This window comes from Protobothrops mucrosquamatus, unplaced genomic scaffold, assembly GCF_001527695.2.
Source record: "Protobothrops mucrosquamatus isolate PMUCROS unplaced genomic scaffold, P.Mucros_1.0 scaffold1, whole genome shotgun sequence".
Taxonomy (NCBI): Eukaryota; Metazoa; Chordata; class Lepidosauria; order Squamata; family Viperidae; genus Protobothrops; species Protobothrops mucrosquamatus.
The window spans coordinates 2048963-2064155 of record NW_015386388.1 but is presented as its reverse complement, the minus strand read 5'-3'; the positions used below and the strand labels follow the sequence as shown (position 1 = coordinate 2064155).

Sequence of the window (15193 nt, the reverse complement as noted above, 5' to 3'; positions counted from 1 at the left end):
CTAGACATACGCAGTTCCAGCAACCGTTCCTTATATGTTTTAGCCTCCAGTCCCCTAATCATCTTTGTTGCTCTTCTCTGTATTCTTTCTAGAGTCTCAACATCTTTTTTATATCGTGGTGACCAAAACTGGATGCAGTATTCCAAGTGTGGCCTTACTAAGGCATTGTAAAGTGGTATTAATACTTCACGTGATCTTGATTCTATCCCTCTGTTAATGCAGCCCAGCACTGTGTTGGCTTTTTTGGCATTGACTTCTCCTCTCTAGAGAGTATGACCAGATTTAAAAAATGAGTAAATGAAATTATCTACAGTAGGCCTTTACTTATAACCGGTCATTTAACAACTATTCAAAATGATGACAAACTTTACAAAAGCTATTTATGACCTATTCTCAAAGTTACAACTGCTGCCCCTTTCCTTATGGTCACATGATCACATTTGGGGCATTTGGCAACTGACTCAGATTTAAGACTGGTGGCAGTGTTCTGTTATCATGTGATTGCAATTTGCGATATTTTTTGCCATTTGCCAGCAGAACATGGGAAAAAACCCATTGGATAGGCTGGATTCGCTTAATGACAGTGAATGACTTTAGGACTGTTGTAAAAATGATCATAAAATGTCCAGTCATGTAGTGTCTCGACTTACAACCATAATGACTTGTGATCAAAATTCTGGAATCTATAGTTGGTTATAAGTTGAAGATTACCTCTAGTCTTGTTTGTACATGTACTAAAAAGCCTGTAGACACCTCAAATTATTCAAATAATTTGACTAATTATGTGTTATCATGTCAGTGTCAACTCTTAGTGACCTTGTAGATTTTCTCCATGATGCTCTGTCCCTAATTTGATCTTTCAGTTTTCAAATGGTGCACTTATTGCTAACCTTAATATGCAGTACATGCTAAGAGATGGATTGACCCAAGTTGAGTCAAACTGTAAAAGGAGAATAACAAATAATTAATAATTATGCCTTTCCCTTTCTCTCCCATAGATTGAATTCAATGCTGACCAGATTGAAGGTAAGTAATGGTTGATTTAAAACTATTGTATTCATATGTGTGCTACTTTCTACTTTTCCATGTTTTAGTGAATTAAATCACCATTAGTTGAGTTCACAAAATACATTAAACCATAAACCATGAAAGCCATTAAATTCAGCAGGATTTATGATAAAAAATATTATTAAAATTATTATCAGATCATTTGCTGCATTCACATACCATATTGAGACTTTTAATGATGGTTTTATAAACAAATTAGAATGGCATGTTTTGCATTATAGTGTAGCATGATTGAACAAAATCAAAGACCATAACATAATAACAGAGTTGGAAGGGACCTTGGATATCTTCTAGTCCAACCCCCTGCTCAAGCAGGAGACCCTCATATCGAAAGCCTCCACTGATGGAGCAGCCACAAGCTTTACCACTGGTTAATTTTTCTCACTATTAGGAAATTTCTCCTTAGTTCTAGGTTGCTTCCATCCTTTGTTAGTTTCCATCCATTGCTTCTTGTTTTGCCTTCTGGTGCTTTGGAAAATAGGTTGACCCCTCTTCTTTGTGGCAGCCCCTCAAATATTGGAACACTGCTATCATGTCAACCCTAGTCCTTTTTATTAGACTAGACAAACCCAATTCCTGCAATCATTCTTCACATGTTTTAGCTCCATCCCACTAGTCATCTTTATTGCTCTTTTCTGCACTTTATTGCTCTTTTCCGGAGTCTCAACATCTTTTTTATAATATGGTGAACAAAACTGGATGCAGTACTCTAAATGTGGTCTTACTAAGGCTTTATAAAGCAGTACTAGTACTTCACATGATCTTAATTCTATCCTTCTGTTAATGCAGCCTACAATTACATTGGCTTTTTTGGCTGTGCTGCATGCTGCTGGCTCATATTTAAGTGATAATCCACTAGGACTCCAAATCCCGTTCACAGTTATTGCTATTAAGCCAGGTTTCACCCAATCTGTACCTGTACATTTGGTTTTTCTTGCCTAAGTGTAAAACTTTACTTTTCTCTACATTAAATTTCATTTGTTAGATAGGGCACGGTGTTCAAATCTGTCGAGATCCATCTGGATTTTGAGCCTATCTTCTGGGGTGTTGGCTATTCCTGCCAGTTTAGTGTCATCTGCAAATTTGATAGGTTCCCCTTCTATTCCCTCATCTAAATCATGTATAAAGATGTTGCAGAGTACTGTGCCTAAAATGGAACCTTGGGGTGCCCCACTGCTTACTTCTTTCCATGTAGATGTAGTCCATTAAGGACTGCATATTGAGTACGGTTTGTCAGCCAGTTACAAATCCATCTGATAGTGATGCTGTCTATCCCACATTTGTTTAGCGTACCAAGAAGTAGTTTGAGGTATACTTTTCAAATGCTTTACTGAGATCAAAGTATATTATCTCCACTGCATTTTGTTGGTCCACTAATTTAGTCACTTTGTCAAAGAATGAAATAAGAGTTGCTTGGCATGATCTGTTTTGACAAACCCATGTTGGGTTCTGGTTTAACTTTGCTTGCTTCTAAGTGTTTGCAGATCTTTTGCTTAATTATTTTTTCCACGATCTTCCCAGGTATTGATGTCAGACTGATTGGTCTGTAGTTTCCTGGATCTATTTTTTTCCTTTTTGGAAAATGAGAACCACATCAGCTCTTTTCGAGTCCTCTGGTAGTTCCCCAGTACTCCAGAATCTATGAAAGATATTGTTCAGTGGTTCTGAGATCATATCTGCCAGCTTCTTCAGAACTATGGCATGTGTCTAGAGTGGACAGCTGTTCTTTTACCATTTTCTTTCTTATGTTAATTTATATTCCTAGTCTATTTTTTACAGTTATGTTTTTGGTAGGTTGGGATGTATTATTTTTTTTTGCATGAAGACAGATGCAAATATACAATAGCCTTGTATAATAGTTTTTACCACCTGAAAGCTATTGAATAAGCAGCTATGTTACCTATATATAGAAACTTCACAATATTTCAATGGGTTTTAACCTGTATTTTTGAATACTAGCAATTCCCTTTTTTCAGAGGAAGAGACATATAATGGCGAAACCTAGATAAGATTAGATATGTTGAATTATATTTTATTTTGGTTGATAGTATGGCAAAAGACATTGTTATCTACAAATTATGGGAATTGTTGGCTAAATCTCAAGCAATAGTTTGGGAAGGTAGAAAAACTGCACTGGGGTGGTCTGAATTTCAATCTTGAGGTTCAATCCAGTTTACAAATCCTTTGATATATTATTAGCCATTGTGATGTCACTGATGACCTAATAACAAGCCAACCCAACTATTGCTGTGGCCCAAGGATTTCTGTGGAGCTTAAGACACTTGGGCTTCCACTTGTCTGAGGTTGCACATTGGCACTGATTTCTTGTAATCATTCAATGGTAGAGATACAATCATGAAAAAGGTGATGTTGGAGATCCAGAAAAAAGTAGACCGTGCCTCAGAGGTAGTGAAGGATTTTGATGGTAAAATTTCAGCCTTGAATTCACGGATGGATATGTTGGAAGAGCAAATTCACAGCCTAGCCCAGTCAATTGCTGCAACTAGTTCTATAATTGAGCACGAGCAAGAATGCAGACAGGATTTAGATTGCTCAATTAGACAAAATAAACACCTCAGTTGCTACATGAAACAGATGAAGAAATCAATGCAACTTCGAACTCTCAGGATCCATGGCTTGCCTGAGAAAGAAGAGGGCCACAATATGGCAGCCTTCATAGAAAAATGGTTACCACAGATTCTGAAATTAGGAGGCCCTACCATTGTGGTGGACAAAGCCTATCGACTACCACAGAAAAGGGACAAATCAAATGCAAATCAATGCAGCAGGACTGTTCTTATTCAGCTTGCAGAATTAAAGGATAAAGAACGGATAATGCAGCAAGTTAAGAAGCTAAAACCTATCACATACAAAAATAACATAATTCTGATTTTTCCAGAAATATTCATCCCTGAAGGTAACATTCTGGGCTGAAATTAAAACTGAACATTTCAGGTAGTACCCAGTTTATAGGATCCAGATACAGTAGTTATACTATAAGTATACTGTTTAATTCAATGGGACTTAATCATTCCTACTAAATCCAATGGCTCCACATGGATTATGCTATTAATTAGGTTTCAGTTCAATCACTGTTTTTCTTTTCAGATGGCTACACAAAAGAATGTAAGCTTCCTGCAACTTTAAATAAAACATAGATTCAAAACATAGAATAGTTTATTTAGGAATTATCTAAGCACAAATAGATTTAAGTTAACTTAATAACCAAAAAGCCAATAAATATGATTCCTTTAAATGGAATAGTAGTACAATACTATAGAAATAGAAGCATTCTTAAAAATGATGATTCTGATCTGTTCAACATAAAAATCTACAATGTTGAATGCATTGGCTTCCAGTTTCTGCTCAAATGTCTCTTCAGAGCCAAGTTGATTATACTGTTTTTAGTATTAGGAATTTTCTTTTGAAGTTCAACTAAAAGCTCCCCACCCCTTCTGTTCAATTGTATTCAATTACTGGATGTCCCTGGAGTTTTCTTGGCAAGGTTTTTCAGAAGTGGTTTGCCACTGCCTTCTTCCTAGTGCTGAGAGAAAGTGACTGGCCCAAAGTCAGTCGGCTTTCCAATCTCTCTACCTTTTCCTGTAATCTATTCCAAACGAATATGCTGGAACAAATAACATGCCTGGCACATCTTTTATATTACCACTTTATTTGTTCAATATATTCGAAGAACATTATTAATTTTTATGTTAAAATATTTAACTGTTTTCTTCCTCTTTATTATACAAGAGCTTTGAGATGCTGACATTGCAAGTATGTGTTCATAGGGTCTCTAGGACAGTTGTTCATGGTCACCTGGCCACATCAGCTTCACCTTAACACCCCCCCCCCCGACTGCAGCTGACTCATCATGGGAAGTCATTCTTGGCTGGTCTTCCACCAGTGCTCCTCTCCCACCACTAGTCCCTGTTGTTTCTCCCCTGCCCCCTCGTCCCAGGCAATTTGCTGAGGGACACTTGTCCCTGGCCAATTAGCCGGGTGTCCCGGTTTCCTAAAGTGGAAACTGGAAAGGTGTGTATATGGGCAAATGTGTTGTTTCCCCTGGCAAGAAGCGCTGCTTCCTGACCCACTGTGCTTTGTGTGTGCACAAGCGGAAGTGACTTGGTTATAAAGTGCGAGCTCAGAGTGGTCTCGTATATGGGCATGGTGAAAAGAAAAGGAGAAAGCAAACCAGAGGAACGATTCAGTGGGTCCCTGCAAGCTGTTGCCTTCCAGATGTTCCATGCTTTTTCATTGAGCCCCTTGGCTCAATGCTGCAGTTTCATGGCAAGGCAACAGGTGGGGAGATGGAGATTCGAGGTGCTTCTGAAAGGGAGTGATTGGCTAATAATAGAATTCTTCCAAGCACATCCAGAAATCAGGAATTTGTTTTCAGTTTCTAAATGGAACTTGGAAGAAGGAGTTGGCTGAAAGTTCACCTTGTTGTGCCCCAATTGTTCTTCCTTTTTTCTGCCAAACTAAAAGAAACCCTGCTACTGTAATGCTATTGTTAAAAATTAGGGGTTGGAGACTTACTATCGTTTATAAGATTACCAATCACAGGTCTAGATTAGTTTCTTTATACCGTGATGAATTAATGCCAGAATTTGACATTGCTCAAAATGTTTTGGAGTTGATCTATGCTCAGATTCTGACATGGTGAACGAAAAAAAAACCCCACAATGCCACGGTTAGCCAGGCTCTGCCTGAGTCCACCCTGGCCAGCCACCCAGGTCCGCCTCCGCCTCAACCCCAGCCCCACCCTGCCCCCTCCAGCTAGTGATGGGTTAGGGTTAGGTGAAAGGAGTGACAGATCGCAACCAATAAAAAGACTGGATGAATTTTCTCTCCACCCAGCTCCTTCTCACAATGCTGGAGCATCTCAGAGGAGCTGGGTGCAGAGTGGGGCCAGGCACGTTTTTTTTTAGTTTAGCAGAGGAAATGAAACAATTCCTGATTTCTGGGTGTGCTTGAAAGGATTCTATTATTAGCCATTTTTTCCCTTTCAGAAAACCATGAATCTCTGCTCGCTTGCCTGCTGCCTTGCCACGAATCTGCAGTGTTCAGCCCAGAGGTGCCCTACAACAGTGTGGAATGTCTGGCAGGCAGCAGTTGATGATGAGCACCTCTGATGAGTCAGCTGTGGTGGAGAACTTGAGGTGAAGCGGGCATGGCCAGGTGGCCACAGCCAATTGTCCCATTCCAATGTCCATAGAACAACAGCCCAAATCACTTTCTGCTTTATAATTTCTCACATGGAAAGAGATACATTCTAATATTTCTGTTTGCTACCTAGTCTAGCTGTTGTGCTTTCTTTTAAGTTCAGATAAATATAACTCCAAAACTCCCATATATAGAAAAAATAGGCCTCCATTTCTGTTCTTTGAACTATTTCCACATGTTGGTTAGGAAGGATTTCTACAAAACGTTTTGCTAATACTAAGAGCTAATGGAATTTTGTTTTTTGCCCAGAGTTCAAGGAAGCATTCATGCTCTTTGACAGGACCCCAACTGGAGAAATGAAAATCACATACAGCCAATGTGGAGATGTCATGCGAGCCCTGGGACAGAACCCAACCAATGCAGAGGTCTTGAAAGTGCTAGGGAAACCAAAGCCAGAAGGTACGTGTATACAGGAAAGATTCAGCCCTTTTCATGTCCTACTCCAGAAGTTTCCTACCTATCATAAAACTATACATTTGCATGTTCAATAATTGATCTAGAAGCAATTGCCAAACCTAATTCTTCTAAACTATAATATATCCTTTCCAAGTTCAAATCTGCTTGAATTAGTTTCCAAGTTTGTTGTCACAAGAAGCTATACTGATGAAATGGGGAAACTGTAACACACAGGGGAAGTTTGTGTGTGTGTGTGTGTGTGTGTGTGTGAGTGAGAGAGAGAGAGAGAGAGAGAGACAGACAGACAGACAGACAGACAGACAGAGACAGAGAATGAATCAGAACTGTTATTTTTGATATTTGTCATCATCATGTTCTTTCTTGTCAGAAATGAACACAAAGATGCTGGATTTTGAGACCTTCCTCCCAATGTTTCAACACATTGCCAGATCCAAAGACCAAGGGACTTTTGAGGACTTTGTGGAAGGACTGCGTGTCTTTGACAAGGAAGGAAATGGCACTGTCATGGGAGCTGAGCTGCGTCATGTTCTTGCTACTTTAGGTACAGGAAGGAATTTAGTCCATAGCATGTTGAAGGAAGTAGAATATCTGTAGAATTTGTAACAAAAATTATGTTTTGGCAAGGTTTGGCCTTTCAGAATAATTAGCATTTAGCCAATCTGTCTGCTGTCTTTCAAATAATCCATATGTTCATACATATTCTAGTGTGCATGCACTATATAGCACATTGATATGATTAGTTCAGACAGTAGATTGGAATTTAAAGCAAGTTATTTTTTGTGATACTTCTACAAGTACTGTGTGTTTGTGTGTGTCTTTATAGTAATATGTTGTGGTTTATGGGGCTGCCATGTTAGGATTTTTTTTCTAACTGATTGTGCAAGATCAATGCCTAGAACAGGAGAAGGGGCCCAAGTGTGAAAGTGACTAAGGCATTTCAATAATACTTTATAATAAAGGAACAGCCCTACCCTTAAAAATCTCAGAGTAAACTTATCAGGCATTAACCTCTGTTTATGATTATGGAAGCATAGCAGCCCATATAGAAGGCATTTCTGTATTGCTTGGTTTTCTAATTTTCTTCATTTTTGTCACAATTCCCATTCATATGTAAAACAAGCGGAACATTCATTTCTTGCAAGAATTCATTCTCTCATTTGGCAAATGCAATTCTTTTGTGACTACACATATTTCTGGGATTATTGTTGCATATGCAACTGCATCAGGAGCTACATAGCAATGGAATAACTGGAGGCTTCTGCTGTGCTAAGCATCTGTCTTTGTCAGTTGTCCTTGACTTGGTGCCTTTCAGAATTCTTTTGTCCATGCTAACTAAACATTCTGTGGTTTACAATCCAAATAGATTTGGAGAATGGCAGGTTAAGAAAGACAAAACTAGATCTTATTTAATATCAACAACCAGATTATTTAAGTAATTCCCATTTCTGTTCTTAGTACTTCTCCTGCATTCAGAGATAAGCACGGAAACAAAATTAAACTCATTTGATTTCTATTTTATAGGCGAGAAGATGACAGAGAGTGAAGTTGAACAATTGATGGCTGGACAAGAAGATGGTAATGGCTGCATCAACTATGAAGGTATTGTAAGTGGATCAAACCCACTTTAAAAAATCTGTTTAAACGGACCCTTTGCACTTGCTGTTTATTGCTGGAGCTGTTGCTAAATCTTCCTAATGCTGTAAAGTTTCTGCTGATATTTTATTTCTCAGAAGTCTGAATACAAAGCAGTCAGGAATAAACAGTGGCTCTCTGAAGAAATAGAATGAAACAATATTGAAATGTTTGGGCTGCTGAAGTTACTGCTAGAATAAAGATTGATACTGCAATAACATAGCTTTCTATTAATATGATTGGGTAGGCTTTCCACTCCATTCAGCTGCTTTCTATTTGGGACATAAGGACTCCTCCTGTTAGTGATACAATTAGAATGGCCTGAGAATTTGAATGCCATTTAACTTTCTATAAAAATTATTTCTTAAATTTAAGATCAAAACTTTTTTGTCACTTACTTACCTGCACTGTCTTTACAGCAGGGGTTGGCACCATTTTGATGATCAAAGGACAGGATTGGGGGTGGGAGAGAGAGATGTAAATAGCCATCCAAGAGCTGTGGTGTCACAGTGGTTAGAATGCAGTATTGCAGGCTAACTGTGCCAACTGCCAGCAGTTCAATTCTCACTGGCTCAAGATTGACTCAGCCTTCCACCCTTTTGAGGTAAAATGAGGACCCAGATTGTTGGGGGGCAATATGCTGACTCTGTAAACTGCTTATAAAGGGCTGTAAAGCACTATAAAGTGGTTTATAAGTCTAAGTGCTATTGCTATCTACAAAATTTCTTCACTATTATTGCAATAGAGCCCAATCTGAAGATTCTGAACACAGCAAGAAATGTAAAACAAAAACAAACATTCAGTTGTGATCTGTGTATGTGTAAAAATCTTATCAGTTTGTGACCATCAACTGGGCAAAATTGGAAGGGTAATAATTATTAAAACAAACTAATTTAAATGAAATAATTTACAGAATGCCAGGAATCATGACCAAGAATGAAATTGGGGGAAGTGGTGGCCATTTCAGCATTTACTAAATTTTTCAGCTATATTCTCCAGAAACCCATAAGTTGCATGGTGCAAGGGAAGATGGGACAACTGTTTCCCTGCCCTTTTCCCCATCTCTCTGGCCCCTGCACCAAATCAACTGGCAGCAAGTCCCTACAGATAAGAGAGGATTGGCTGCTTTGGAACAAAGGCTGAAATCTGAAATTTCATAACAGCAGCAGGCAGTGAGGGAAGGAGGGGCTTAGATGCCTACTAGTAATGTTATAGCTGGCTGAAGGATGCGCATAAGTGATGGGTGAGCCGTTTTCCTCCCTGGAGGAGGGAGTCCCTGGGGACATGCCAGAATGGGGAATGAGAGTGCAATTTTCCTTATGCTCTGTAGCTTCCTTTATTCCCCATCCCCCCAGCAAAGTGGCAGGCAGTTTCACAGGCCAGCTGAGGAGGAGGAAGACTGATTTCCAAGTTCCCTGCCAGTGTCCCATTTAAAAATATTGATAGAAATGTATAAATTATCAATTTATGTTGAATTAATGTAAGAAAAAAATGCTTTCTAGGACTGTGTTATAGCTTGCTTGTTCAGGCCATCTGGAACTACCTTTCAAATCCTTTTTTTATTTTTATTATACTTAATGATCTAGATTATGTGAACTGAATTTTGAAGGCTCTGCACCGACTATGATGGGACTTAACATTTGACTAAATCTGCAAAATATTTTTATGTAAAACAATTATTTCCGATAATCTACAGATTAACCTGTATTAGTTCTAAATTTCTGTTTTTATTTTCCTCAGCTTTTGTCAAGCATATCATGTCTGGCTGACGCTAGAATCTTGAAAGTGAGTACTTTTTCAACATTTCTTGTTTAAATTGTTATATAGTATGATTAGAAAAAGATGTATGTTTTCTGGCATATATTAACACTTTTCTTAGTCCTGAAAGTAGGTGTGGAAGGTGATGCTAGTGCTAAATATTTTAACATTAGCAAGTCTCAAAGTAGCAATGAGAAGGGGAAAAATGAAATTAGAAAATAGAGGGTAATGTCATGGAAGTTTCAGGATGTTGCAAAACTGATGGTGACCAATCAGTTCACCAATAATTACAGTATTACAGAAGACACAAGTGTGATACTCTCCTCTCATAAAATGTTTGGGCAACTCCTCACTGAGAAAAACTAATTGGAAGGACACTAATTGATTACACAAATTGAGTTTCTTATTGATCTAATAACTATTTGTGAAATTCAAAACTGCACTCCTTTTGTGTCTTTTTGAAACAGAAAACTGGCCTCTTCCACAAGACTGTTCAACAAAGTTCTGTGTTGTTGCAGCCATAAATAACAGCATTTGCTGTATTTTATTATTATTGGAAACAATCTTGGTTCCATTGAATGAAAATGTATAGCTAACTATATCATGATTAGGTTACACATAGTTAACATTTTAAAAAAAAGAATTACTAAGAGGTCATTCAATTATCTTGTTCTTTCTTTCCAGATTCTTCAGATGAATAAAAAACTGATTCGGCAGAAATTTCCTCATACTATTTCCCCCTTAAAACTCTGTAGGAGATGAATCTACCACAAACCACATTAAAGGGGCTGCCCATTATAATAACAAAACCACTGCATTAAACACCTCTGCATCAATTTCAAATTTTACTTTTTTTAATAGTTTCTTCTTTTTGTTGCATCTGGTACATTCAAATTAAAATATGAATATCTGTGCTGGATGCACAAATTATTATTTGGTTTAAAAAAAGGCCAGAAGGGGAAAATAGTGTGCATATGTAATGGCCATATGTAATGGTTATTTGACATGGGATAGTGGGAATTATAATTAATCAGATATGGAACACATCAGATTGGAGAATATTGCTACGTGAAAAAAATAAAGATTTGTTTGTTTCTATCTTTCAACCAACTGCAGAATGTCCCATTTTTGGTAAAGGATAGTAAACTGTGAGATACTCTTTAGAAGAGGAACATACAATTGCTGAGCTCTCTTTGGGATGGAACTGCGCAATATCTATAAAAGGCAGACTGAATTAAATGCTCAAAAAGATAAGCAATATTAAAACACATAAAATAAATGTAGCTTTTCATAATTAATGATTAATTTTATATGAGCAATTTAATAGTTTGCCAAGGTAACAAACATTTTCATCAACTATTTTCCTCCTGACATGTTAAGCACTCTCCCCAAATTGATGCTATATACACTTGTGGGATTTTAGTACTGACACTTGACCAGTCCATCTTGATTCAATGGTGGCAATTCTTGTAATCCAAGATATCTGGAAAGCACCAGCCTAAAGAAAACATTAGAAGGCAGCAACTATTTGGCTTTTGTAAAAAGGGCAATTTATAATCAATATATACATTTTTGCCCCATGTCATGATAGCTATGTATAGTTATTAAACACCTGCCACATGTTTAAAAAAACATCCAAGTTTATTTATAATTAAGGTAATGCAGACATAAAGTAAAAATAATTATTACATAAATATAAAACAGAAAGATACAAATATATTTATGGCAATTATTTATATCCTACTGTTTAGAATAACAATCCCCCTAAAGCAGCTTCTATTTAAAACAATTATCTATTTAAAACAATTAAAACAATATTTTAAAACAAATATCTAGGATCTTTCCCATATGGCAGGCAATGGTTTTTGTCAGGGGAATCCAGCAAAAGTTCAGCTGGAATAGACTTTGGTGATCATCTTTGACTGTCACATATATACAGGCTTCCAGATGCAATTTAAAATGCTGGTTTTCATCTATAAAACCTTTCATGGTAAAAGGCTATTTGCATGACTGCCAATCTCCAACTTTTTCTGCTCATCCCACAAAATCTGGCCCAATGAGCATGCTTCAGGTTCCTTCTATCAAAGTATTCTTCACAAGACATAATTAGTATTATGAAATTATCAGAAAATGTAGCGATGACCACTAATTCAAACAAGCTTAAATGGGGGGAGGGAAGGGTGAATACATTTATGGAAGGTAGTCTACCAAGGAGCAGGACAGCACACTTCCAAATACCAACTGCAGCAAAATAACTGAGGAGAATAAAATGCTCTGCTTTCTGCTTCAAACATCCCTGAGGCATCTGTCAGCTACTATGAGAAAAAAGTGCTAAACTAAGATAGACCTTGATAGCAGGCCAAGCTTATCATATTAGATCATTGCTCCATGGATACAAGACAACTTAAGAATGAATTCACAGCATTCCATTATCAGTAGCAACATTCCAGGGTTGTATTTGGGTAACACTGGAAAATATGTAATTTTCCTTACAAGAGTTTTCATTGGTAACTAAACAATATTTTTAAAAAGCAGAAGACAACATAGTTGTTTGGAGGAGGGAGATCTCCAATCTATTCCTAAGCAAAAATAAGATGCATGCAAACTTTGACATGCTGTTCACCACAACAGGATTGATGTGTCACAACTTGCATAATAAAACAGACCTTAAATTTGATACAATTTAAGGTGCAGTTCATTAAAGGTACATTAATTGCACTCTTATTCTACATGCATTTAATACTTTTCCTGTTTTGAAATATGAAAATTATAATTCAACAGCAGTTCTGAATAAACCCTATGACAGGGATCACAGGTTGTGCTTTCTTGTTCTCTTAAAACCATTTTTTTTAAAAGAAGAGAACACCTGGCTTAAGATTTTTGATGTACTTGGAATCTTCCTCACTGTTTCGTGACATTTGCTTGATCAAAGACTACTGAGTGAAGTTTGACTCCTCATGTCTACATGAATATATTCAACTTGCATTCTTTACATGTATTGTTTTGACTTCCCCATCTTTTCTATAGCCCTAGATTCCCAGTTGTCTTCTATCTAAATATTATTCAAGTTTGATCCTGCTTAAATCATATTTTCTAATGTATGTTTTAGACCAATGGATAATAATTCTACACATGGTGGACTTGAGGACTTGTGGTTCAACATTAATTTGCTACAAATTGTAATTATATATTTATTTTAAATAAAAGTTAAAATCACTAGTAATTTCTGTTGGCAGACAAGTTTTTATAGAATTGACATACAGTATGACAGTGGTGGCGAACCTATGGCACAGGTGCCAGAGGCGGCACTCAGAGCCTTCTCTGTGGGCACGCACACCGTCGCCCCAGTCCTAGGCCTTCAGCTGGGTTTTATAAAACCTTTTCGCTTTAGGCCTCTGCCGCCATGGGAAAAAAAAAGAAGGTTCAATCAATCAGTCAATTTCAACTTCTCGCGAGAAAAAAAAAGATCTTGCAAAGTTGGAATTGATTGAACTTTTTAGTCCCACCCCGTCTGCTGTTACCACCGCAGCCACGCCCACCCAATGAGCCACGCCTACCCAATGAGCCACACCCACCTGGCACCTAACGATGGATAAGTGGGTTTTGGGTTGCAGTTTGAGCACTCGGTCTCTAAAAGGTTCGCCATCACTGCAGTATGATAACGATATTTCTTCAAATTGAAACTATACTTCCTGAATATCAATAGTTAGACATTCTCCAGGATAAAGGCACTGTTAATTTGGATGACCCTGTACTTTGCTGATATAAGCTTGGCCCATTTCAATTCTTTATGCCTTCCTCAAATCTTATCATGAGTTTGCTATTCAGACAGGCTCTTCTAAAGAAAAGTGACCATATAACATACAGTATGTTTTATTACAGATTTTTGTTGGCATCAGCTGTCTCCCTCTCCGTCAAAATTTCCTGTCACAACTGGAGAAGGAGAACAATATAAATAGAAACTTAATAGGAGTGAATTCTCCCAGGACAATGGTCAACACTCAGCTGTTTCCTTTTAAAGTTTGGAAGTATTTTCTTCTTTAGCTCCTAGGATAGCGCATGATTTAGAAGGCAGGGGTGCTTGAAAAGAAACAAAAATAGCAACCTATTCAAGGAGAGCCTTTGCTGGCATTTGTTGAGTTTAAGAAAAAATTCATAGCAGATAGTTTTGATAATGGTAGCATGAATTTAGTCAATGAAGAGGTAGAAAAAGTGACCAAAGAAAGCTAAGAGAATAGTGCATGAAATTACCAATGATAAAGCTTGAACTTATAAAATCAAGTTTACCTCATCTCAGAATAAGTATTGTTGGTCAATGATTAAATGAAAAGAAAATTCATTTATCTACCTCAAGAATAAGATGTAATTTTGCCCTCTAATCAAGACCCATTTAGGATTATCCATAGGCTACAATTGAACTTATGTCTTTCTGAGTCCTTGTGGACTGACATGAGGGACAATGAAACAAATCAAAGATCAGGCGTCATATACCAAGTCCAGTGCAACAACTGTGAAAATAACTATGTGGGAAAACTGGAAAAAACCTATTTACCAGACTGCACAAGCACTCCCTGGCTATCAAAAGACACGACCCATTGTCCCTCATGTCTGTCCACAAGGACTCGGAAGGAAACAAGTTCAATCTAACCGGGACCACAATTATAACCCAAGTAAAGTCAAGGAGAGAATTCCATGAGGCCTGGTTCTCCACCAACCAATCAGTGAACAGACACATTAACATCGACCCTGCCTACCAACCCCTGAGAGCGAGAGTTGCTTCAACTGAAATACCGGAAGCAACATTCCAAACAAACCGAACACAATTCAAACCGCACTGAAGATGTCCCCCCAGAGACGAAACATTTGCAACCTAATTATCAAGCCTGGAGATCAAACCAACAGCCCAGCTACCAACCCGAGCTACTTGTATTAAAACACATCTCAAAATCATATATTTAAAACCAGTGCTTTTTTTGTTAAAAAACAAAAAGGTGCCGGACTCACACATGTCACACAACCCGCCTTGCCTACCCTACAAGGGTCCATCCAAAAAAGGTGCCGGAACTCCGTTCTGGGCGTTCTATGACAAAAAAAG

At 37.7% G+C, this 15193-nt stretch overlaps 1 protein-coding gene across 1 annotated transcript in view; it reads left to right on the top strand.

The window, feature by feature from the left end:
• MYL4 (myosin light chain 4) overlaps window positions 1–10944 on the top strand; it is a 17353-nt gene extending 6409 nt beyond the window's left edge. Inside the window, exons 2-7 of the mRNA XM_015832248.1 lie at window positions 999–1026; window positions 6541–6690; window positions 7076–7249; window positions 8230–8307; window positions 10081–10125; window positions 10783–10944. Of these exons, the coding sequence (XP_015687734.1) occupies window positions 999–1026; window positions 6541–6690; window positions 7076–7249; window positions 8230–8307; window positions 10081–10109 (459 nt within the window). The 3' untranslated portion in view covers window positions 10110–10125; window positions 10783–10944. The remainder of the gene's footprint in view (window positions 1–998; window positions 1027–6540; window positions 6691–7075; window positions 7250–8229; window positions 8308–10080; window positions 10126–10782) is intronic.
• Window positions 10945–15193: the final 4249 nt, after the last annotated feature.